This window comes from Polyodon spathula, chromosome 30, assembly GCF_017654505.1.
Source record: "Polyodon spathula isolate WHYD16114869_AA chromosome 30, ASM1765450v1, whole genome shotgun sequence".
Classification (NCBI taxonomy): Eukaryota; Metazoa; Chordata; class Actinopteri; order Acipenseriformes; family Polyodontidae; genus Polyodon; species Polyodon spathula.
In genome coordinates, this window is record NC_054563.1 from 4,983,101 (window position 1) to 5,008,141 (window position 25,041).

The 25,041-nt window shown below is 40.4% G+C and overlaps 2 protein-coding genes across 3 annotated transcripts; one reads left to right on the forward strand and one right to left on the reverse strand.

Moving 5' to 3' along the window:
- Positions 1-91: 91 nt before the first annotated feature.
- On the forward strand, positions 92-18,709 carry atp6v1ab (ATPase H+ transporting V1 subunit Ab). 2 transcript variants are annotated; one of them, XM_041232790.1, is made up of 15 exons: positions 92-238; positions 6,370-6,463; positions 8,639-8,767; positions 9,352-9,566; positions 9,900-10,037; positions 10,819-10,970; positions 11,792-11,954; positions 12,451-12,559; positions 13,699-13,821; positions 14,274-14,388; positions 14,978-15,041; positions 15,757-15,960; positions 16,152-16,246; positions 16,726-16,897; positions 17,379-18,709. In XM_041232790.1, exons 2-15 carry the CDS (start codon positions 6,382-6,384, stop codon positions 17,469-17,471), a joined length of 1,854 nt encoding a protein of 617 aa, XP_041088724.1. In that variant the 5' UTR covers positions 92-238; positions 6,370-6,381; the 3' UTR covers positions 17,472-18,709. The 2 variants fall into 2 exon arrangements, with proteins under 2 accessions (XP_041088724.1, XP_041088725.1); XM_041232791.1 differs by lacking the exon at positions 92-238 and adding an exon at positions 3,065-3,201.
- On the reverse strand, positions 17,558-24,626 carry si:ch211-137i24.12 (Immunoglobulin superfamily member). The gene is made up of 4 exons (XM_041232792.1): positions 24,491-24,626; positions 21,526-22,041; positions 20,143-20,283; positions 17,558-19,490 (listed from the first exon to the last, which is right to left on the reverse strand). The coding sequence occupies exons 1-3, from the start codon at positions 24,555-24,557 to the stop codon at positions 20,153-20,155; spliced, it is 714 nt and encodes a 237-aa protein (XP_041088726.1). The 5' UTR covers positions 24,558-24,626; the 3' UTR covers positions 17,558-19,490; positions 20,143-20,152.
- Positions 24,627-25,041: the final 415 nt, after the last annotated feature.

Consider the following 25,041-nt stretch of genomic DNA (forward strand, 5'->3'; position numbering starts at 1 on the left):
AATCAAGTAAAAGAGGAAATTGTGAAACTACATACCCGTGTTTGCCATCTTGGTTCTGACAGTCTAATGTTTAGTGAACTGCAGTGACTGTCGTGGAGCCGCAATGGCGCCGATTCCAAACTGTAATCTATATACCCGACCGTCTGGATCAGCTGACTGTGTTCCCGCATCAGCCGTAGTTAACACTGACTGACTGACAGCAGGGGAAGGGGAAAACAGACATTAGCTGAGTAATCAGGTAAGACGGTTGTGTATTACATATCTATATAAATAAATGTTGTAAGTACGAGTGGTCTATTTGTATGCATGGTTGATCAAACGAACCATCTGCTGGTGTGGTCAGCTGATGATATCCTCTTTCGAGCGCAGAAATGACAGGTTACCAGATGTTGCTGTGTTCATTTTTGTATGTGTTACATGTATGAAGTTAGGTGTATATCTATAGGAATGAAAGTATGTGTGATGGCCTCTTTTTATCCAGCCAGGAGTGTAATTGACTACTGTTGGATTTTTATAAACACACGTCATTAATCCTAGGGTAGGTAGATAAGAAAATGACGTAAACACACAAACATCAGGACTAGGAACCGAATTGATCGTCACGATAAGTTAGATAATCGGGTATAGTGTTTTTATTTAACAACTGCGGCCAGCTGTAACGCGGTCTGTAATGAGCACAACATATATGTGTGCTGAATGAGCAAATGAACAAACCGACCCCTGCTGTAGTGTTTGTGTTAGGGAATTGTATTACACATTAGGTTCATTGTTGACCCAAAACCGTCTTTAACACCTTTTAATATAAATCAGGTACGATATGATGATAGACAAATTCAACATTTTAATCATCAGTGATATATGCTTCTGATATCAATAATAATAATAATAATAATAATAATAATAATAATAATAATAATAATACGATCTAATAGTCCTGTAGTTCGTACGACTGTGATAAATGAAACGAACATCTTTATTTTAGATAGCATTAAAGTGAAGCGTCTTAGTTAATGTGTGACCATCAATTGGAGACAGCGGCATGGCTTCCTTTAGAAACGCCGATGTGTATTGCAACAGTGCTATGCGTATGTATTTTAACGTTGTTTTTGTTGTCAGTCACTTAATTTTGACATTAATATATTTCTGCGTGGTAACACAACATTTAATAAATCGTAGATTCTGCACTGGCACATCTATCTGGGTTCGTCTAGTTAAATGAGCATCTGCACGCACACAGTTGGTCATGTGGTCTGATCAGCAGATCAGAAAATGGAGGTGCGTTTTTCGTTGAACAGCCAGTAGTGCAGGATTTAATACTGATTAAAACCTTTTTTTTGTTTTTTTTGCGTAGGATGTATGCGTTAACCATTTCACAGGCACATTAAAAAGGCTGTCTAATTAATAAATAGTTACTATTTTATCAAATTAAAACGTACATTTATTATAGTATCCAATGTTGTGTGTATCCATTTTGCATCAAGCAATTCAAAAGAAAGACGATAAGATCACCCACTGCACCCCTAAACAGTTACTGTGTTTTTTAGGATAGACCTAGCATCACTCCACCAATGAATTGTCCAAATGCACCTTCCAACGGGTGTATATTTGAGATAATTCCACTGCAAAAATCAGTTTGCCCTCAGAGAAACATGACTTGCACACAACAGGAAAGGAGGCTGTACCTACTGTACCATCCTTCTCGTTTATATAGGTCATAATGGGCCCACAGACTGTTGAATCTAAGTGAGAGATTGAATACTTTTTTCTGCGGACCAATATTTGCTATAATGGCGTGTATATGACAATACTGTATAACATTATACACAAGGTTTATTTTAAAAGCAAACATTTGCAATACAATGTAACACTAATATGGAATGCACAGTAAAGTTTTCATTTTTCATTTTAAGTGAAGATATTTATATTTGCAGGTTAATTTGTTCCTTCTATTTCATATTTGAATAATGAATTAAGCTTACCTGTGAATGTGTTTGTTGTGGATTTTACATTTTGAAACCTGGTCTATGCAGACTAAAGTAATCCTGCATTATTTTAGACATCGGAAAATCCTGAATGAGGCATCTTTGAAAACATGCTTGATTTAGAAGCAGATGAATCCACCGTGATTAAGTGATGGCTGACAGTTAGACGATCCTATGACTGAAAGCACAGTGACTGGATCTGATGATGCATGTTGAAATATTTACGGTTTCACTTCGTTTTCCCATAGTTTGGTGGCACAAGCCTGTATATTATTAGCATCTCCCTAAGTGTGCTCTGCTTTTCAGATTACATTTCTGCTTCTGATTCTTTCTGTTTGCGGATAGTTGTGCATCTCAATCCTGCAGTAATTCCTTCATGGGGACTAGGCCTTTTCAGACATTTATAAGTGAGCAGTACCAGGTTAAAGAACAAAGGTGCCCGTGAGTGTTTTTGGAGGTTTTTAGGGATTCTGTACTTATCCAGGGGGTGCTTTTCTTGTTAACAAAGTACCTTCATACCCAACAGTTGTTTTTACAGAGGTTTTCTGTGTATTAAATATGACTGAACTCAAGTATACAATTCCATATAAGTGATACACCATGACCATTCATGGAGGACTGTAGATGTTCCTTTTCAATGATTCTTTTCTTAAATTGCTTGCTGGTTTGCTCGAGATTATTCAGCGTTTGGCACGTGGTACAGTAAATGGAGAAACCATTCCAGTAACTGTTTTCTGATAAGGAAGTGTAGACTAGTCAATATTGCAATTTAAGAAATATCTGTGGCAATGTCAGAACACATCACTTTCTGTTCCCTAGGCTAAAAAAAAAAAAAAATCAGTATTTTAAAATAGCAAAATCAATAATGCTTTATGCTGCCACCTTATGACAGTAACATTTAATATCTTGTCCATATCACCTAGTGTGCAGTATGTTTTCCAATTGGCAAGCTTGTCTTAACCCTTGAATTTGTATTGTTTGAGCAGATTTATTATTTTTTTTGGGGGGGGGGGTGTTCTGCTGTTGCGTGGGAGTGAGAAGCTCTGATTAGTCATCGTGTCAGCTGACTGTGTGTGGCTGTGCTGAGGATTCTGTGCCTCTTCTGCTGCAGTCCTGTCTCACTCTGCTTACCCTGCTCTCCCCCCGGTCAACGTGTGAGTTCAGACCTGATATACTGTGCTGGGGGTGGGGGAGAACAAATACAGCGCACCAGGGAGAAGTAAGTAGCAGAGGCTGTCATTTTCATTCATTCATTTCATTCATGTAATGCTATATTTACTTTCTAAATGGTGATGCTATTAAATTGTGGATGTTTACTAAACAGAATCAGCAGAACAAGGCAGGGTAACCTTGAGTATTTGGACATTTAATCTATTGTAGGCAAGTCTGCTCTATGAAATGTATTTAATGGCTGCAAATGGTTGATATTCATTAGCTTTGCCCCCCACTGGAAGTCATTAACCACGCACCTACCAGAATTTATTGGGAATGAACCCATCCTTGGCAAGTACTTAAACTAAAAAGATACAGCCCAGTTGGCAATAGCTAGCTTACTTTGCACTACACTAAAACCCTATTTCTAGTTTTGATTCATAAAGCACTCTGCATTTGGTAATATTCAAGATGTTAAATTGGCTATTACAGGCTGCAACACAAGAGAAGGTATGCCCATTACAGTTCTGACAGCACAATGAAGTGATACACAATGCATTAACCTTGGGAAAGAGGGCATTTGTGTTTAAAGAGGTTCGCTTCAAGTTATACACAAAGCCTTCAGGTTTTTGTTTTTTTTTGTGTTTTTTTTGTGTTTTTTTCAGTTAAAGTGTTTGCTGTGAGACACTGTCCAAGTCAGACCGTTCCAGTATCGCTAAGAAAAGTAATTTTTTCTGCTTTGCTGTGAGGGGCATGTAAACAATTTAAAGTACAGAGCTCCTCATCTCAACTTGGAGAACAAAATAGGTTTGGCTGCCTACCATCTCACACTGTTTGGGCAAGAAGATAGGCAGGTAGTTCCTGTGGAGGTTTAACTGAACAGAGTTAAAAAGGCTTCTTGCTGACGACGTGTGCAGGGTGAGCAGGACAGTCCCATGGTTTCTTCACACCTGATTGTCTGAATTACCAGTCAGTTTCTAAGAGGACAGGAATGTGGCACGATCCTTAAACGTGTGCTCGGGAGAATAAACTAACAACATGCTAATTAAACCCCAACCATTATTACAACACAGTCAAACCTTTTTATCCTAAAACATTTTCCTTCATCTAAAAGATGAATACAGCCTAAATAAAGGAATTTGTGATGCTAACATGGTAAAAGTGACCTGTAGAAATGTTATTATTTACATTCCATACCAACAACTTGAAGATTTCAGTCTTTCCATTTCTGATCCTCTGACATTAAGGGTGGGTCAAACATTTCCATGCCTAGGCAACATGTCCTTTAACATCCCCTGCTGAAGATGCATATCTCCAGTGCATGGACCCCCACCATCAACTGCATCAATGGCAAATAATATTTTACACAAAGAACATGTTCAGTAGCTTAATTGGCTTATAATCGCAGTAATGCCCTTGCACAGAGGATATTACAGCTGATGACGTGGCTTGTTAGTCAAAATGGGTTTGTAATCTCTTGTACAGTGGTAGTGGAGAGCTGATAATAAGAATGCATTTTGGTAAGGTGTAAACAAGGCTTCAGTACAGTAATACAATGTTGCACACCATCAAGGTAAATAGAGAGTACTACATCTTACTATATTACTGTATCTATTCAAGGTATTAAAAAAACAAATGTGAAAATGGACAAGTAAACCGTTTTGTATTCCATGTAAAAGAAAAACTTGCTGAGAGGCTGTGAGCGAGACTGAATTTTTGTCATCATTAAGTCACTTTTCAGTTTATAATATTCACATACCTTCCTACTAAAGTCCTTCCCTGAGTTCACTGCAAAACTCAAAAAGGTAAAATGAGACAATGTTTTGTTCCTACAGTTTATGTGTTCATGAGCTCTCCATGTCACATTATTACAGTATTTATCTGTTCGATTCAAAGACCTCTGATGCATGTTTTTTTCATGTCTGCTGCTGTTTACATATGAAGAATAGCTTCACAAGGCAGAATCCTGTTCCCTGATCGGTTGATGCATAGTACAAGTTGGTTGCATGAACGTGAATATCTTTTCTATCCCATGCTGTACAGTAGCAGCCACGGTAGCCCTATTCAGTCATTTCTGTGCATCACCGTTCTTTAAAACAAACAAACAAAAAGCCACCCAGTAATAAGACATTAAAGTTAGTGACTCAGCCCAAAGATCAATGTATATTTTACTGCTTGGCTGTCTGTAAAGGTGACTTTGCAGCATCACTGCACACAGAGCTGCAGCAGAGCTACGGATGTGTTTTGTGGGAGATTCAAAGCGAGTGCCCCTTTTCTGAAGGAGGAAAGACGTTGAATGTTAAAGGCTGTGTTGTTCTACTGGGTTTTTGGAATGTTTAGGTTGAATTGAGGTAGCCCTGGCAGGAGTGCTGAGAACAGGGGGCATGACACCAAAAAGCCACTTGGAACACCGAAAGAAAAAAAGAAAGAACCTGTTCATATAAGAAGTGACTCTTCTAGTCTTCCTAAAATCTGAATTAAATACCATTTTGTTTAAAAAAATAATTGGGCTTTAATAACTTCGTAAGCCAGTTATTTTTTTGGTAAGCCTGTACTATTAATGCTGCTCACAAATTGATGCGTTTAAAAAAAGATCTTCACTGTACAATGTATGTCAAACATCAGTGTGTAAGGGTTAGGGTTCCTAAGACATGTACTCTTGCAACAGTTGCTGGTTACTAGCTTGGTTGTATTGTCCAATAACTGGTTGAAAAGTCACATTGTCACATGACCTCGAGCCATTCAGAATGATAGCAATAGGAACTAAATGGAATTTGAAGCTCCTAGCTCTTTAAGCAGGCATACAGCACACTGTAATGTATTCATATTCTAGTATACTACCTACTGTTTGTTGTGAGTCAGTGGCCTGAAGGCTTGCAACTCTCCTGGCGATTTAAAAACAGTTAATCTCTGGTAACCATCTAGTTACCGCATCAACTGCTTTTGAGTTGTTCTGTGTTTTAGTGTTCTTGTAATTTGAGTATCCAGAGGTAAGGTGAGGGAAACTTGGCATCAACTTTCAGCAGACTGAATAGCTCTGGAGTTCTAGAATGACACTACTGTGGGGTTCTCCTAGTTGCGTTGAGTTTGAGTGAAGGTTCTAGCTTCAAGCTGGATAAAAGTACGACGGTTTTGTTCATGCTTTCCAGTGATTGGAGACCTTTGACTGAAGAGCACCGCAAGGTTGAATACTTTTTCTAACAAGACATTTTCCTGTTTGTTTTGCCTTTAACAGTTAAACTACAAGATGGATTTCTCAAAGCTTCCTAAGATCCACGATGAAGAGAAGGAGAGCATGTTTGGATACGTGCATGGAGTCTCCGGACCTGGTAAGTCCATTGTTTTATGATGATAAAGTGAAGAAAATGGAAGTTATGACCAATTCACACAATGTGGAACGATAGTGTATCGTCTACTATCTGATAGAGAAGGATATTACTATAGAGCTTCTCTCCTATTTGATGCACCATCTGAAATTCTGCATCGAAAAAGGGTGCAGAAAAATCTGTCTGTTAATGGCTCTATGATATTTTTAATGTACTGTGCTTAAAATAGTTAAGGAAATTAAAGAAGATAACTTGAATATGTAAAGTCATTCCTCTTTAGCTGGAGGAATGTAAATTACTGAAGTTGTATTTCTTGTCCTTGAAGGTGAACCAAGCCATATACAGTGGCTTGCGAAAGTATTGACCCCCCCTTGGCATTTTTCCTATTTTGTTGCCTTACAACCTGGAATTAAAATTGATTTTTTGGGGGTTTGTATCATTTGATTTACACAACATGCCTACCACTTTGAAGATGCAAAATATTTTTTATTGTGAAACAAACAAGAAATAAGACAAAAAAACAGAAAACTTGAGCGTGCATAAGTATTCACCCCCCCCAAAGTCAATACTTTGTAGAGCCACCTTTTGCAGCAATTACAGCTGCAAGTCTCTTGGGGTATGTATCTGTAAGCTTGGCACATCTAGCCACTGGGATTTTTGCCCATTCTTCAAGGCAAAACTGCTCCAGCTCCTTCAAGTTGGATGGGTTCCGCTGGTGTACAGCAATCTTTAAGTCATACCACGGATTCTCAATTGGATTGAGGTCTGGGCTTTGACTAGGCCATTCCAAGACATTTAAATGTTTCCCCTTAAACCACTCGAGTGTTGCTTTAGCAGTATGCTTAGGGTCATTGTCCTGCTGGAAGGTGAACCTCCGTCCCAGTCTCAAATCTCTGGAAGACTGAAACAGGTTTCCCTCAAGAATTTCCCTGTATTTAGCACCATCCATCATTCCTTCAATTCTGACCATTTTCCCAGTCCCTGCCGAAGAAAAACATCCCCACAGCATGATGCAGCCACCACCATGCTTCACTGTGGGGATGGTGTTCTCGGGGTGATGAGAGGTGTTGGGTTAGCGCCAGACATAACGTTTTCCTTGATGGCCAAAAAGCTGAATTTTAGCCTCATCTGACTAGAGTACCTTCTTCCATATGTTTGGGGAGTCTCCCACATGCCTTTTGGCAAACACCAAGTGTGTTTGCTTATTTTTTTTCTTTAAGCAATGGCTTTTTTCTGGCCACTCTTCCGTAAAGCCCAGCTCTGTGGAGTGTACGGCTTAAAGTGATCCTATGGACAGATACTCCAATCTCCGCTGTGGAGCTTTGCCGCTACTTCAGGGTTATCTTTGGTCTCTTGATGCCTCTCTGATTAATGCCCTCCTTGCCTGGTCTGTGAGTTTTGGTGGGCGGCCCTCTCTTGCCAGGTTGGTTGTGGTGCCATATTCTTTCAATTTTTTAATAATGGCTTTAATGGTGCTCCGTGGGATGTTCAAAGTTTCAGATATTTTTTTTTAACCCAACCCTGATCTGTACTTCTCCACAACTTTGTCACTGACCTGTTTGGAGAGCTCCTTGGTCTTCATGGTGCCGCTTGCTTGGTGGTGCCCCTTGCTTAGTGGTGTTGCAGACTCTGGGGCCTTTCAGAACAGGTGTATATATATTGAGATCATGTGACAGAGCATGTGCACACAGGTGGACTTTATTTAACTAATTATGTGACTTCTGAAGGTAATTGGTTGCACCAGATCTTATTTAGAGGCTTAATAGCAAAGGGGGTGAATACATATGCACGCACCACTTTTCCATTATTTATTTTTTAGAATTTTTTTAAACAAGTTATTTTTTACATTTCACTTCACCAATTTGGACTATTTTGTGTATGTCCTTTACATGAAATCCAAATAAAAATCCATTTTAATTCCAGGTTGTAAGGCAACAAAATAGGAAAAATGCCAAGGGGGGTCAATACTTTCGCAAGCCACTGTATATCTCGGTTTCTTCTTCTGCAAGGCTCTTTGAATCCCTTTTCAGGGACTTTCCTGTAGTGAGAGGTTGCATACTGCATTCAAAAAATACCTGGCACAAAGCAGTGTAAATGGGTTTTTGGCTGCAGAAGAGATTTGCAAGCAGACTACTTGACCAGCCACGTGTTTGTTGTGTTTTTGTTCTTTCACTCCAGTCGTCACCGCGTCTAGCATGGCTGGTGCTGCCATGTACGAGCTGGTGCGTGTGGGGCACTGCGAGCTGGTGGGAGAGATCATCCGTCTGGAGGGAGACATGGCAACGATCCAGGTCTATGAGGAAACATGTATCCTCACTGTCCCTCTGCAGGCCAGCTTCACTCACTGTCCACGTGGTGATGGGCCTCTCCAGCAAAGAAGTTGCCATTTCCTTTTTAGATAGATTGGTGCAGTTTGGCCACAGATTGAACTGTGCTTTACAAAAAACTAACCCGAATTAAAGGTAAATTCAATCTGTTTTCAAAGGGAAGTGAATTAAGGCTTTAATGTGGCCTTAAGTGAAATACCTTTTAAAATGGTAGCTGTTTTCCTGTCTCTGGTAGGATTGCATTGTCACAAGCTGGGTTACACAAATAGGCTATACTGCAGTTTAAAATAAATATAAATACGCAATTTGACAAGTTGAGAAACAGTGACAAGCCATGGTCAGATAGATCTAAACCCTGGTCTTTCCCTGTTCCATGCAGGGGTACAGTTACTTGATGAAAAAGCACTTTTGGATTGGGGCATGGGGCTAATACTTTTAGTATGAGTTTAAGTAAGGACTTCATTGAAACCAAAACTAGTAAGCGTGGGACCTTCAGCAGCCCAGTAGTGTCTCTCTGAGTGTGGGAGACTGCAATCCTGGTTTTCCTGAGCCGCTCCCTTGCAGCTGGTGTGTCGGTGGGAGATCCTGTGCTACGGACTGGGAAGCCCCTCTCCGTCGAGCTGGGGCCTGGCATCATGGGCTCCATTTTTGATGGTATCCAGCGCCCCCTGAAGGACATCAATGACCTGACACAGAGCATCTACATCCCGCGCGGAGTCAACATCGGGGCTCTGAACCGAGACCTCAAGTGGGAGTTCACACCCTCCAAGAGCCTCCGGGTGAGGCCAGCATCGCCCTTTTTATTATAAATGTATTATTGGATTAGAGCTGGTGTTTGAACATTCGAGTTATCAACTATAAACTGCAAGCCAAAAGGGTTGATATTTTAACCTGGGTAGCTAACATACATTCTGCAGTGATCCAGATCTGGATGGACCACCTTTAACAATTAAAGTGTTTTTGTGAGGCGTCCTATTTACTCATAGAAAATAGCCACCCAGTGATGGCATTGCTATTCAAGGATTGTAAAGCAAAGCTCTTGATGGATGTGATTGTATTGTGTTGGCTGATGGCGTTTGACTCAACCTCCTTGTTTGTGTGTCCCTCCCCAGGCTGGGAGTCACGTCACAGGTGGGGATATTTACGGCTTGGTGTTTGAGAACTCCCTCATCAAGCACAAGCTCATGCTCCCCCCACGGAACAGGGGCACTGTGACCTACGTGGCTCCAGCTGGAAACTACGACATCTCTGTGAGTCGGCTTTTCACACGGTGTAACGGGTCTGTTTTGAAACGCGACCTCTCGTTTATAAGAACTTTCTGTTGGCACTCGTTGATATGTAATGAAATCCAGTTGGACCAGTTTAGCAACATAGCAAGTGAGTCCTTTGCTTTGACCGTTGGGCTGCCCAGTGCCTCATTAATATAATAACCTCTTTAAGAGCGACAGACTGAAAACAGCAGTTGATAGCAAGAAATTCAGAAGTGTGTTTGAGCTGATCATCTTTGATTTTTCTGAACTGCTGCATATCGACCCCTAGCATATCAGCAGACAAATGAAACTGACCACACACATTTAATGGGCACATTTAGTTTCCAAAGATTTCATCTTTTGAGTGTTGCAACTTTTAAAATCGCATCAAAGAGACCGTTCTATATCGAAAGGGAGCAGGATATCAGTCGGGTCATTTCACGGTTGCATGATTTATGCTAGTACAATCCTTTTGAAATGTTTAATTACATTCCTTTGTATGCCACTAGCTACCCACACAGAAGAATGACATACGTTGCAGATTAGGTGCAACCAAAATAGAACAACAAATAAATTTGCACCCAAGTCCACACCACTGATACATAAAGCATTTCTGGATTTGTGTGCTGCTGTTTTTTTTTTTATTTCAAACTGTCCAGTCCATGCTTGTTATTTTAAACAGTATAGTGTGTTTTGACACGCTCGGCACTAATATTGTGTCCTATCCGCTGTTCTCTGCACCGCTGTATTGATCACTGCTCTATGCTCTGATCATCCGCAGGATGTTGTGCTGGAGCTGGAGTTTGAGGGGGTCAAGGAGAAGTTCACCATGATGCAGGTGTGGCCGGTCAGACAGGTGCGGCCAGTCACAGAGAAGCTGCCTGCCAGTCACCCACTGCTGACCGGACAGAGGGTCCTCGACGCACTCTTCCCGTAAGCAGCACTTCCCTTTACCAGGGATGGAGTTACACTGGGAAGACGGGAACGGGGCCTTGCTGCAGATGATTATCAGTGTGTCTCTATCACTGTAATGAGTGTGTGACTGGAATCCGCAAGCAGCCAAGCTCTGCTGTGTGGTGCAATGGCGAGAATGCTTGATTTACAAGCTGTTGCTTTTGGTTTCTGTTTCACTGTCTCCCTACTTTTGTGTATTTTGTTCTTGTTTGGAAATCAGTGCTTTCTCATAGATGCACAGAAGGTGGAATTTTTGTTAAGAATTAAGAGTTTTAATTCAACTGTTTTAAATCATTTATATGGGGGTCACCAGGGTTATAAAAATCAAGTTTGTAACAGTGCAGGCGAGTCTCGTTATATTTATGCCGGTACAAATAAGTAAACAGCCAGGAAGGTCCTATGGTTTTAACAATAACGATATTTAGATCCTCTGCCTTTTAAACCAGTTGAATAGACCCCTGTGTGAAACTGCTTCTGGATCTCATTCTGATTTTCAAAAAGGTATTTTATCTGCAAGGTAATCTCATTTAGATTTTCCTAGTTTGCAAGCCTGTGGCGTTGAGAATTGTGAATTTTTCAGTACAGTAAATGGCTTTGACAGTGATTTGTGTGTGTGGTGGAGAGAAAGGGCTTGCCATGCATGTTCATAGCCCTATCTATGATCCTGCACATCTCCGCAGTGGGTGTTTTCTGAATTATGGGGAAGCAATTTTCGACATGCTTCATTTCTTTACATTAAAATGAAGAGCATTTTCCTTGTTTTGTTTCCTTACGTGACCAATTTCCCTCTGTGTGTGCAGATGTGTGCAGGGCGGCACCACGGCCATCCCTGGAGCCTTCGGCTGCGGCAAGACCGTCATCTCCCAGTCCCTGTCCAAGTACTCCAACAGCGACGTCATCGTCTATGTGGGCTGCGGGGAGCGAGGAAACGAGATGTCTGAAGTACTGAGGGATTTCCCTGAGGTCAGACTCTCTCACGCTTCTCAACAGTCACGCGTTTTGATTTGAATGTCTGCATTTAAAGATTTCTTCGTTTGCTGATGTGTGTGTGTGGGTCTGATTGTTTTCTGCTGGCTGCATGACTAAATTCACCACTAAGTGAAATACAGACCATGTAACATATTACAGCTCTGTTAAATATAGTGCCTAGCACTTCTTCCAGATATTTGAAGTGGACCGTGCTGGATGCAATTTGCGTCACCTTAATGAAATGCAGGTCGAGGAGCTCAACGTATCTCAGCCCTCCTGCTTTTTTTTTTTTTACCAGGATTTCACTTGGTTTACCTCCGTCTAATTTCTTTTGGGGTATTCTGGTTAAATTGGGATTACTGCTTGACATGTCTCCTTACTTCTGTGGGACAAACCGTTTCAACCCCTCTGTCGTTTACAATGCCTCCCCCTTCTGTCCATTCCTCTCTCTGGTTCTGTGGTGACTAATCCCTTCTTCCCTCTGCTGCAGTTGACCATGGAGGTTGATGGGAAGACGGAGAGCATTATGAAGAGAACTGCGCTGGTTGCCAACACCTCCAACATGCCTGTGGCTGCCAGAGAGGCCTCCATCTACACAGGTACACACTTGACGTTACATAAGCCAGCCTCAGTGCAGACTTCAGAAGGTTTCTTGAATACTGAAAACTGGACGGAGTTAGCAATTAGTGTTCAGACTTAAATAACAGTGAAGTAAATATGATAGTAAGACATTACTTTTTTGCTCTGTAGTCTTTATTGTGGAAGAACATTTAACATTGAAATAGACTTGGGTAGGTAAAATTGGCCTTGGGGGAAAGATTCGCCAGTGTATTTTCTAGCTACACAGCATTCTACATCTTTACTATTTTGCCAGATTCAATACCTGCTGTATGGTTATTGTTTTGTGTGTGTGTAGTTACACTACCAGGTAGGTAGCTGTCAGCAAAACTCAAAATGGAAAGAGTCTGCTTGTGTAAACTGTATTTGCAATTGTTTAAATTGTTCATTTGGAAGCTTAGGAAGTTATTTCTATTGTCCTGAATGTGCAGTTCCTTCCAAAACCGGTTTTGTAGCTTTGAGAAATTAATGTCCTGTCAAAACAGAACAGTGGTGGCTTGCATCTGTTCTGTTGCTGCAGAATTTTCTTTTACATTGATTTTAATGGACCACTGCCAGTTCGCTACAACTGTGGTGTTGTGCTCTACAATAAATAAAAAGCAGCACTATAATCTGCAGTAGTCCTTCCATCTGTTTTCATTTTAGACCCTATTGCAGTTGATTGTGTTGTTTTAAACACTTTGATCAGTGGTAGAAACAAGACCTCAAATTGTGTTAGTTCCATGCCATGTTTTACTGTAAGATTGTTTAGCTACAAAGTATAGCGAAGATGATTAAATAAACCCTGGAATGGCTTATACTTTCAAGCACTGGGTCATTTTGGCTATTGTGGCTTTGCATTTCAAGCTGAGTTTGTTTTGGGTTTTCTTTTTTCACTGCCAGGTAATAAACATACATTTGTCCATACAAGAATGTATGTGTGTGTGTGTTCCCATTAATCAGCGATTCCTCTGTACAAAAGCTGGTGCGCTCAACCACTACCACTGTTCTGCATAAACTGTGTTTGAAATATGGCAGAGAAAACCCTATGCAGAAGGTTGTAGTTAATCGGTCTGACCAGAAAGTTCATTGATATTTTTGAGAGCTCAGGTGTGATGGAGGTGTCCCCTTGCCTTTCCAGGTATCACCCTGTCTGAGTATTTCCGTGACATGGGCTACAACGTCAGCATGATGGCCGACTCCACCTCTCGGTGGGCGGAGGCTCTTCGTGAGATCTCGGGACGCCTCGCTGAGATGCCTGCCGGTGAGTCCACACCTCCTTTCTCTGTTCACTTGATACACATACTCTGTGTATGTTCTGCTTTGTAATGTTTTTAACACTGTTGCTATTGGATTCATACACTTTATGTATCATAGCATTTGTATGAACGATGCGCTGCTCAACATTGTCTTTTCAGTTTCGGACCAAACTTAAAGGTTGTGACTAAGGAACTGGTGGCATATCAGAAAAATTACTTTTTAAAGCAAAATGAACTTTAATTAAATAGTTCTAAGTTGTGCCAAAAATATATATCCAAATAGGCATAGATGTACATGTAAGCACATTAGATTAGTTTACTGGCGTAATATTTTGAGATTCAGTTATCTTCTCTACACTGCTAGGTCTATTTGCAGTTTTGTATGCTGCACTCAGCAGTGTTGAAAGTTAAAGGAACTGCTGTTTTTAAATCTTTGTTTTTGCTTTTTGTTTTCTAGACAGTGGTTATCCTGCCTACCTGGGTGCCCGCCTGGCCTCTTTCTACGAGCGTGCGGGCAGAGTGAAGTGTTTGGGTAACCCTGAGAGAGAGGGCAGCGTCAGCATTGTTGGGGCGTGAGTACAGTAAACATCCTGGGCAGGGTGGGCTCCAGTGACTGCTCCACTGGGAAGGGGAGGCTGCTGCTGGGCCAGCATTCAGAAACTCAGGCCTGAAACGTCACTGAGAATTCGGCTCGAGTCGCAGTGTTGTGGTTTGGAATAAACACCAAAAATTAAAAGTATTGCTGAAAAAATAGTAATTTTTTAACAGAATTTGATATCCCAACCTGGAGCGTCCTCCGAAGCGTGTGCTGTCAGTCGGCCGCTTCTTTACACACTGCAGGCCCACCATGCAGCCAACCCAGAGCTACAGCGTCGGAGGACAACGCAGCTCTGGGCAGCTTACAGGCAAGCCCGCAGGCGCCCGACCAGACTACATTAAGTTGTGGGTTGTCAAGTTTTTCCAGGACAGCCAGTGAACCAGTCAATACATACGACTTCTGCATAATTCCTTTCTTGGTAAGCCTGTGCTTGCCTATGGTCTATTTCATTAGAATCATAAGCAATGGCAGGTTTTTGTAGAATTACTTGTTAACTAGAATACTTTTTTATTTTTGAATAACTGGTGTTTTGTTCATGCGTGTTTATTTAATTTTTTTGGCAGTGTGTCTCCCCCTGGTGGTGACTTCTCAGATCCAGTTACATCAGCCACACTTGGTATTGTACAGGTAAATAGATCCATTGAACTGCAGTATAGTGTAAGGAAGCAATAGAATTGATATTGTCAACACTGGTTAAAAAAGTAACACTCTTTATATGTAAAAAAACTACAATATGTGACACTACCTGGAGGCATCATGGGTTGAAATCACCAAAAATGGAGTTTTCCCTTTTTGACTGGTTGTGACTGAACTTACAGTGGTGGTTCTGTCTAGTTTGCTCGCTGTGTGTCTCTTACCCACAGAGTGATGAACCGGTTTGAGATTTTCATATACTCAGAACACACCTTCATAGCTGTCGTGGAATCTATGACTGAGTTAAGGCCTGTAGAAAACCAGTACAGAACATGATTATTGCATTATCCTCACAAATCCAAGCAGCTGTTTCTTCACTTGTTTAACTTGGAATGGTAAATGAGCCCAATCAACACCAATGACTGTCACCTATGGAGAATCCGAATAATTGATTTGTGCAGCTCTAGGACACAATGGCACGAGTCCCAGACTAACCTGTGAAAGGGAAGGGACTGGCTACTTGTTGCTTAGCAAGCACACCTCAGTCCTGACCTGAACCCTCCGTGTTATTGAGTTTTGGGTCTCTCTCAGCAGAGTGATTTTGTGGTTAATAGCTAATTATGCTAGCGAGCCAAAATTCAGACCCAGTTGAAAGTTCTGTTTCGGCTCAATTGACCAATAGGAACGCTGCTTCTGAATGTTTTGTCAGGTGTTCTGGGGTCTGGACAAGAAGCTGGCTCAGAGGAAGCACTTCCCCTCGGTGAACTGGCTGATCAGCTACAGCAAGTACACGCGTGCCCTGGATGAGTACTATGACAAGCACTTTGCAGAGTTTGTGCCTCTGCGCACCAAAGCCAAGGAGATCCTGCAGGAAGAGGAGGACCTGGCTGAGATCGTGCAGCTCGTCGGCAAGGTCACACTTTATGCATTTGTTACATTGCCCGGTCCTCTCGCTTGACTTTTCCATTCACTTTTCTCCTGCCTTAAACTAGCCCATATTAAGTTTACACACCCAAATCCTCTGTACATTTTGGCAATATCTAAAGCTCTTTTCTGCACTCTCAAAGAGCCTTTTAAATGTTGAAAGAAACACATGTTTTGTAGGCTTCCTTGGCTGAGACCGATAAAATCACTCTGGAAGTGGCCAAGCTGATCAAAGATGACTTCCTCCAGCAGAACGGATACACTCCATATGACAGGTGCAACAACTATAACCCTTCTTTCTTTTATTAGAAGTTACTGGAGTTCATGTATTTACCCAATTTTTTTAAAAAATCATAGTTTAGACCCATTTATAACTATGAGAGATGAAGCTCCTCCAGGCAGTGTGCTGTCCTGTATGTCATCATATGTGTGTATTGCATCTTGTGCGTTCCACAACCCAAGAAACCTGAAGTTCCTTAATGCAAAAAAGTCTAAAAAACAAAGAAAAAAAAACTTCAGTGACTTCCATAAGCATGGGCTCTTCCACTCATTTTACCCTCAGTCTCAGTACTTGCTGATTGGATACTTTAATAACTTAATTCTGCTGGGGATTTTGGGGCCTACCAATACTATCCTAATTCCGTATCGGTTAATTATTCTTTTAATGTCTGCTGTTTGTCATGTAAAGTGACGATCTGTCTGTTGGCCTGCCTACCGCTGTCCTGGTAACGGATTGTCATTTATTTTCCTCTAGATTCTGCCCATTCTACAAGACGGTGGGCATCCTGTCCAACATGATTGCGTTTTATGAAATGGCGCGCCATGCTGTGGAGACGACCGCTCAGAGCGACAACAGGATCACCTGGAGCATTATCCGCGAGAACATGGGCGAGATCCTCTACAAGCTCAGCTCAATGAAGTTCAAGGTAATTGACCACACACCTTGCTGTCTACCCTCCTGGCAGTAAAAACTGTATTCGTCATATTGCATCATCATTTATTCGTATTTGGTGCCATTGTTGCCACTTATCGGTGTAGCTTAAAAATTTAGAAACTTCACATTGTTGGGTTTGGTTATGATCATCTCCTTTGATGGAAAATCTAGTTAAATAGAGGGTTTCCCTTTCTCAGTGTCTTGGGAGCTCTTTCTCCCCCAACATCCCAACCTCCATTCTTGGAGCTGTATCTCCCTTACTGGGTTTTAGCTGGTTTTCATCGCCCATCCTTGTTTGTTGTCAGAGTCTCACCTCAGTTGCACAAATGGCTTTTCCAGTTGGTTTCAATGCATTCCTCGTTATTCAGAACTCCATTTACACCTCAGCTGAGTTTTGGTCCCTGTGTAATAACTTCTTTCTCTGACTTGTCAGCCTTTTCGTTTACAGTTAACAAATGTTTGTTACATTTCAGGACCCGGTGAAGGAAGGGGAAGAGAAGATCAAGGCAGATTATGCCCAGCTCCTTGAAGACATGCAGACAGCCTTCCGCAGCCTGGAAGATTAATTCACCTCACCACCATCTCAGACCTTCAGATTTCCCTGTGCAGTGCAGTATTTGGACAAAAAAAAAAAAAAAAAATATATTATATATTTTTTTTTTAATATTTCCTTTTTAATAGGTCTTGCAGTAACTCAACATTCCTTTTTGTTCCATGGTGTGCTAGGGTTTTTTGTTTTATTTATTTTGCCAAACATGGTATTTGCATTAGATACCCTGTTTACATTTGTCAAAACATAGTTTTACATTGTCGCCAGCTAACGTGGCATGTGTTGAAGGTGCAAAAAGCAGATATTAAAACACTACAGCAGTGTTGCAGTAATGTTTTTAGTATATCTCTGTTGTTAAATGGCACTCTGTACATGTGATAACCATCAGGCATGTTAGTCAGTCAAATCGTGTTGTATTTTGTGCATTAAGGTATATTGCAAACAAGGATTATTTAACACTACCAGCAAAATAAAATGTTAATTATTCACAGTAAAGTAAAGCAGACCCTCATAAGTAACACAGATCTGTGCGTTGCAGACAAGGAAGGCTTTATTTTACAATAAATGTAGGTAGTTTGTATTTAAGAGTTCCTGTAAAAGGTGTATTACACTTGAAACTGTACACACATTAAGTCCTTTGCAAGCTTATTTCAGCTATGGAGCAACGTGTACATTTAGGGCATCTTATATCTGTGACCTCAGTACACAAAATGGGTGTCATTTGTCGTGATGACCATCCTGATTTTCCATTCATAGCTGGTTTGACAGTCATTCAAAAAGGACCCCAGCTGGGTACTGGTCCTGTAATCCTGCAGCTGCAAGCTCCTCCCTCCTGCACACCATTCTGCCGGGTCGCTCTGAACTCTGTCCAAGTTCCGTCTTGTAATTCAGAAGCGTCTGAAAACTTGATTTAAAGACCTTTTTATCTTTTACATGATGTTGTCATCTCACAGCTCTTACTGTAGAATTAAAACCGTGGATGTACTTATTAATGCTCATTTGACCTTTACAGTTTAAACACAAGGGATGCAACACATCTGTATTTATTGCAGGCCAGTAATGGAAGCCTGTTTTATGGTTCTGTATTTCGGATGTTGTAATGTTTTTGTTTCTGATTTATTGTTTTTTCACTGTTTAGTCGCTGTGTTTGCTGTGTGTTTTGGTGCACAGTGGAGTGCACTCGTTGATTTTCTTGTCTTCAGTGGTACGTGTGTAAAGTTGTTTGAGTCCCAAAGATTAAAGTGGAGACAATGATCTAGGGTGCACTGTTTTATTATTGTCTTTCTACACCTGTGCATCTTAACCACATTTAGCTTCTATCAGCTGGCTGCTCCCATCTCCTACATGTATTTAGACTTTGTTAGTGTTAGACTTGACATTTACATAGTACTAAAAGGATACTAAGCCAATTTTATTTCACATTACTTTTTTCTTCACTGTCTTTTCCATATACAAGTGAATGCTGTCCACACATAGTCTTTTACACACTTACATGTTGCAGTAATCTATAAAAAGTGATGAAGGGCTTCTATTATGGCTATTGTGTTTGGATACAAGGATTCCTGATTTGTTAGTTTAAATATTTAAACATGCTTAATACAAAAATTTTAACATTTAGGAAAATAAACAGATCTAACAACGCTTGTCCTGTGAACAGTGAAAACATGAGTTTTCTTCTCATGAGAAAAATGCTTTGATTTCAAATGCTTTGAAATGCAACTTCCAAACAGATCCTCCCATTAGTTTTTAGTTTACTACTCTCAATTTAAAAAAAAAAGATATGTGCAGCAGGATATTAAAACAATCTGCAATGGTACAAAACTCAAAACAGGGTCACACATCCATTCTTCCAATCCATGAAATCATATTCTTCTGCTCTATTAACAAAGTAGGAGGTTTCTAATAGGCACGACAAGTGAAAAAATGTATAATAAATACATTCATTTATTTGTATTAAATAAAAGTGTCATGAACAAAAACAAGTGCTTCTGAAACATTGTCCATGTGGTAGTAAAACATCATCGAACTGCTCGTGCTGTGAAAATAAAAGGACAAAATCATTGACAGTACATCAAATAACCTGAATAACGAGGGCAGTGGAAGCAGTCTGGAGAGTTGATTTTCTGGATAATTAAAGCACACTTGGTAAGTAACAGGGACGCATTGTAGGACTGCTTGCGCCTAGTTTAGCTTGCTTTAAAAGCAGAACTCTGCCTGCTATTAACCTATGTAACATGCAAAACCCAATTTAATGTTTAACACAGGAATAAATCAAATAAATACCTGTTTTCATGGGAACAGGTGGTGGCCTGATTAATTGCCTTCCAGATACTGTCCTCAGTACTATAGCTACAAACGTGAAGGCAGCAGGTCTATATTCCACATACAGTAATGTACACATCTTGTTTACTCATCAAGACAGTATCCCCCTCAGTTTTAAGGGGAGGAGTGATATAATTCACACTAGAGCGTGTGTATGTGCCACCTGTGACTGTTGTTTTAAAATCTGAGTTGGATTTTTCTGGCCACCTTATTTGATATGTAGGCACTGCTGTCACTGGATATATCTGAGTTTCATTTAACAGCAGTCTAAACCAACCAAAGGGGCTTCAGAAGGCTGTACACTAAAGCTTTACATCTTGTGAATAAAAAACAAAACAAAACCAGGAATAATGAGCTTTACTGACCTGCGGGTATCTATTTCTTGAAACACACAAACTTCTTCCTGAACTGGGGCACTATGATCGCCACCAGTCCCACAGTGACCCCCACAGCTGCAACCACCACTCCGATAATTGTCCCGATTGACTCCTCCATCCCGAACAAGCCTAGGAGAGCACACGATCACAATCACTTCTCCCTTTGTGTAGTTAAACTAAACTGCAATGTCTTGGTAGCTTCCCGGTTTCTTTAGGTGCAGCAACAAAACCTGCAGCACTCATCTCCATGTTGGACCTGCTGGTTTTGTTGATGGGCACGTTTGCTGACCGTTTGTTCCCCATTCTCAGTTTCCTTTCTAAATATCTTGGTGTGTCTAACAAGATAATCCATTTCAATTAGCAAGACACCCGGCAACTTCAGTAGCAACCGTAATGACATATTTTTGTCTTCACCTGTGTAGCAGTGAATATTGAGTGAGCATCCCATAATGAGTCATCATTCATAGAAACTATTTGGGGTTAGCTTGTTCATTAAAATCATGTGTATATACTTGAGGAGATATTATTTATTCAGGGATAGTAAGATTGATAGCAAGGAACTGGTCTGAGAACCCTAACTTGCTTGTTTGTGATGCTTGGGGATAGGGAATGAAGGCCTGTCTTTACCCCTAGCACCACAAACCAGCAAGGGTTGAACTGTACTGTACTGACAAAGTTGCTGCTAATTTTGTGAATGTCTAAAGGTGATCAATATAATACAAGTGCATGTATTACTAGCTGCAAAGGTTAATTGCTACTATTACTGTTTATGATGCATACTTTTTTCCAGGCATGTTCTTGAACTGATATGTTTCTGCCCGAACCATACTGTACATGAAATGCCTTGTGAGACAGTTAAACTGCTGTTCAAACATACTCTGATATTTGTGCAAAATTACTGAATGCAGCAGGTTTTCTTAAACGTATTTATTTATTTTTTTTATCACAATATGACATATAATCCAGCAATCTGGAAACCTGTGAATACCTGGGGAAAGGTTAAACTGTTAAGAATGAAAACTAACAATGCGAAAGAGAAAGTGCCTTAATTCTCCAGGTTGTGAGGGTGTTAACTAGGCTGGATTGATCCATTTGTCCTGTTCAGGTCTGTTACATTTGTTTGTTATATGAAACCGGAAAGTACTTTCAGATCGCCCTGGGTTGGAAAGCAAGCTAAAGGATAACCAATCTTCACCAAAACAACTCAAACAAATGTAAAAATGACAAAAATGCCAGTTTTGTTATTGCTTGATCTTTTTAAAGAGTATATATTCAAAACTTGATTGGCAACCTACTTGTCTGGCTTAATGATTAAACGATCTCTGATATAACTCCTCGTGCCACACCTTACCACATTGGACAAAAGCTTACCCGATCTTTTCCTGACACTCAGCTTTGTGCCGTCTCCTTCTAAAGTACTTCCATTGGGTAGTGTCACAGAGCAAATGTAAATGCCATAATCGCTTGACGTGACGTTGAGAAGGGTCATGGAGGCGACGCCTGTGCCAAGCCAATCCCCGTTCAAGAACACTCTGCCCAAATAGCCCTCCTCCTTTGTTTCATTCCCGACCAGGACCGTCAGTGTCTCCTCACTCTTCTTGTTATACCACGTCACAGACAAATTCTTGGAATCAAAGTGACCACTCTGGGTAAACTGGCACGAGAACACTAAGTTCTCCCCTTCCACCGCCTTCTCTGTTGGGGGGCTCTGAGACACAGAGGGCTCTGATTTTGGTTCAGGCTCTGAAGTGGTGTTTGTGTGCTGATCTGGGGTGACCCCGTGTGGTTGTAAGGCTATGTTCTGAGCAGTCTCAGAGGCTCCATCCCCTTGTGTTTGGATAGTGACTGTGGCACTGTTAGCAACATGGTTGCCTTGGATTAAGACAGCTGTTGGCAAAAAAAAAGACAAGACAGGCTTTAGAGATGCTATTTTTACCAGAAATGAATCAATGAAATGAACACTAGGCGTTCTAACAGTAATGAACACAATCTATCAGCACTGCTTTCTGTACACATCTGGGATGATTAAAAGTACCGGTAACTTAAATGAATTTGCTTCTTAGGAGTATATTGCAATCTGACTTCATGAGCTTTCCTTCCTTATCATATTTTTTAAAACGTATGATCTGTAATTTTGATAAACTATGAAGTAAATGCAGCAATGACTCAAACATTAAGAAGAACACAAGGTTGATAAAGAAGATATTCAGTATAACAATGTGTTTAGTATACATGACCACTTGGCCTTTCTATATATATCAAGTGACTTGCTGTAGGAATCTTGCTATTATGTAACAGTGTTTTTTATAACACAGTACTGTCTCTGAAGCACTCCAGTTATCCATGTCTGGCATTGTCTCCGCTGTTCAAATTACAGCAGTCGTGTACGCACTGCCTTGTAACCAAAGTGTCTCAGGGATGTAAATAGAGTAAAGCTAATATTACAGTGTAAAGTGTGTTATTGCCCCAACTCTAACCTTGTTTGAAGTGCCTTTTTAAAAAAGAAACAAACACAGAGACGTCTGCATGTACAACACACCTGGGAGTGCCTTATTTGAAACATTTCAATGTATTTGTCGTGCAAAAAGATCTTTCAATCCATTTCAGTAGTTTAAATAGGCCCCATTCTCTAATCCTTGCAAAAACAGGATCGCCAGCTAGAATGAGAGTGACAACTGTTTTTCTGTATGGCATACTCTGGTGTCATCACTCAGGGACCTACTGTCATGAGCTAATCTCAGTCAAGTGTATAAGAGTGATGTCTATTACCATGGTACCATACACTACAAACTAGATAAGTGTGTCAAAGAAAGGTAAATATAAACATTTATCAACAGCTATAGACACTGTGTGTATATTTATATTTATTTGAATGGAATCTAATCACTTGCTATGCTGTTTCTCGGTTTTATTTCAAAGGTCAAGCAGTAAACAGATAATTTCCAACCACATAGGAAGTGATTAAACATCAGGAAGAAATATTTTCATCTTTTTCTGGACCTATAGTGTTTTACTCAGGGGTGGGAGAAAAATCAAGCAAAAGGGTTGGAAATGTTGTAAAAGTTAGAAGTAAGTTGATTTCAAAACCTGTGATAGAACTCCTTTACACTGCTAAATACAAATACAGTGGAAAGAGCTGAATGTCACAGAAGGGTTTGGAGTATGGCACTTCGTCTAAATTATGTGAATAATTAGGCCGGTACTACAGCATGTTCATTGTTCATAAGACTTATTTGTAGTTTACTGTATTCTAGTTGCTGTTCTGTTTGAATAGATATTGTAATTTTTTCATTCCCGACATTGAATAGCAATACAGTGGCATGGCAAATAGCTGTCTTGAATCAGTCACATTTTGGCATACCAGCCATATTATAGTGGTATATAGATCAATACACAGTGGTATCCAGTGCAGTAAAATGATTCCATGTCAGTACTACTGAATCAGGTCCACTATCCAAAATGTGCTCAAACTGAATTGCGTTGCCATCTGCAAATCATTGACATGTCATCCCAATGTCCCAACTCCCGAGGGTTCTCATTCAAGCCCAACTGAGACCGCATGTCCTTGTGCCACACAACATATGACAGGAGCTCATAGAATGAGACCAGCGTTAGGAGCGTCCCTGTGAGCCAAGAGGGCTGAGGCTCTTCCATATCTAGAAATAGAACTAGAGGCTAGTGGAAAACTGAAACGAAATACTCTGATGCTAAAAATAGAACTCTAAAAGTCAAATGGTTTTAAATACTACTGTGCTTTAAAACCTGGACAATGTTCTTCAGCATTCATAGCAGATAAAGCAATATACAAATTGCAATGAATCGCCTACATATGAAAAAAGTTTTCTGACAAAGATATTTGAAATCCTGGACAAAACCATACAAGACGCAACCCAAAAGCACAGTTTTCTGTGATATAATAGCACCCCTTCTCATACAGACCGGAAATTAACTTTCCAATGAAGCGAAATCATCCTCAAATATTCAGTCTGTGCATGAAACCCTGTTTTATCATGTGCATGTATGTACCTTACTTTTCAATAATTCAACCAGAGGCCAACTACTACAGGAGCATGCCAAACTTTCAAAATAAAAATGACATAGCTGTACTCTCATTGGTGCTGCATCTGAAGAGTCACTTGTATTAAAATGAATTTATTGCAGAAACCACTGGCACAGTTACAGATGCTTTGAGCTTCCAGACCACAGTACTGCAACATACGTTACGCCTTTAACAATACGGAATTACTGACCTACAATTAAAACTGATGCATTTATTATCGGCTCTGATACATGTAGGCACAGATAAAGAAATACACAGAAATGTGCCTGGACTTACCTATAAAAGCTGCGATTAAGAGCTGCGGGAAGGGAGACACGAAGATTTTGGAAGTTAGGAGGCTCATAGTTATTGCTGAATCCCAGCTGCACAGTGCACAGAGAGGGAGGAGAAAGAGCCCAAGCTAAATGCAGCCAATGACTTCCGCAGCACTCTTATTTTTAAGCTGGTGTCATAATAGAAGACCTGCTTTCTGTAGCAAAACAATTTGACTAATGATTGGCTAAAAAAAAAAACTCACAGTGCTGATCCCCTTCTTATTTCTTATTGTAGTATTATCTATATATCAGAACAGTGAAATTGATTATCCAAACACCTCTATTATCCAAATACCTCTATTATCCGAACCCCTCTATTATCCGAACAGCCCCTTGTTAACCTGTCTTGTGTGTTGTGCACTGCTGCTCTGTTTACAAAGAAAATGCGCTACTCAGCTGCCATTCTGGTATTTACAGAACAGTCATTACTGTAGGTTTTGTATTTTTTTCCTACATTCAGTAAAGGGAAAATCATGTTAAATATTTTTACTGTCACAATTCAATTATCAGAAC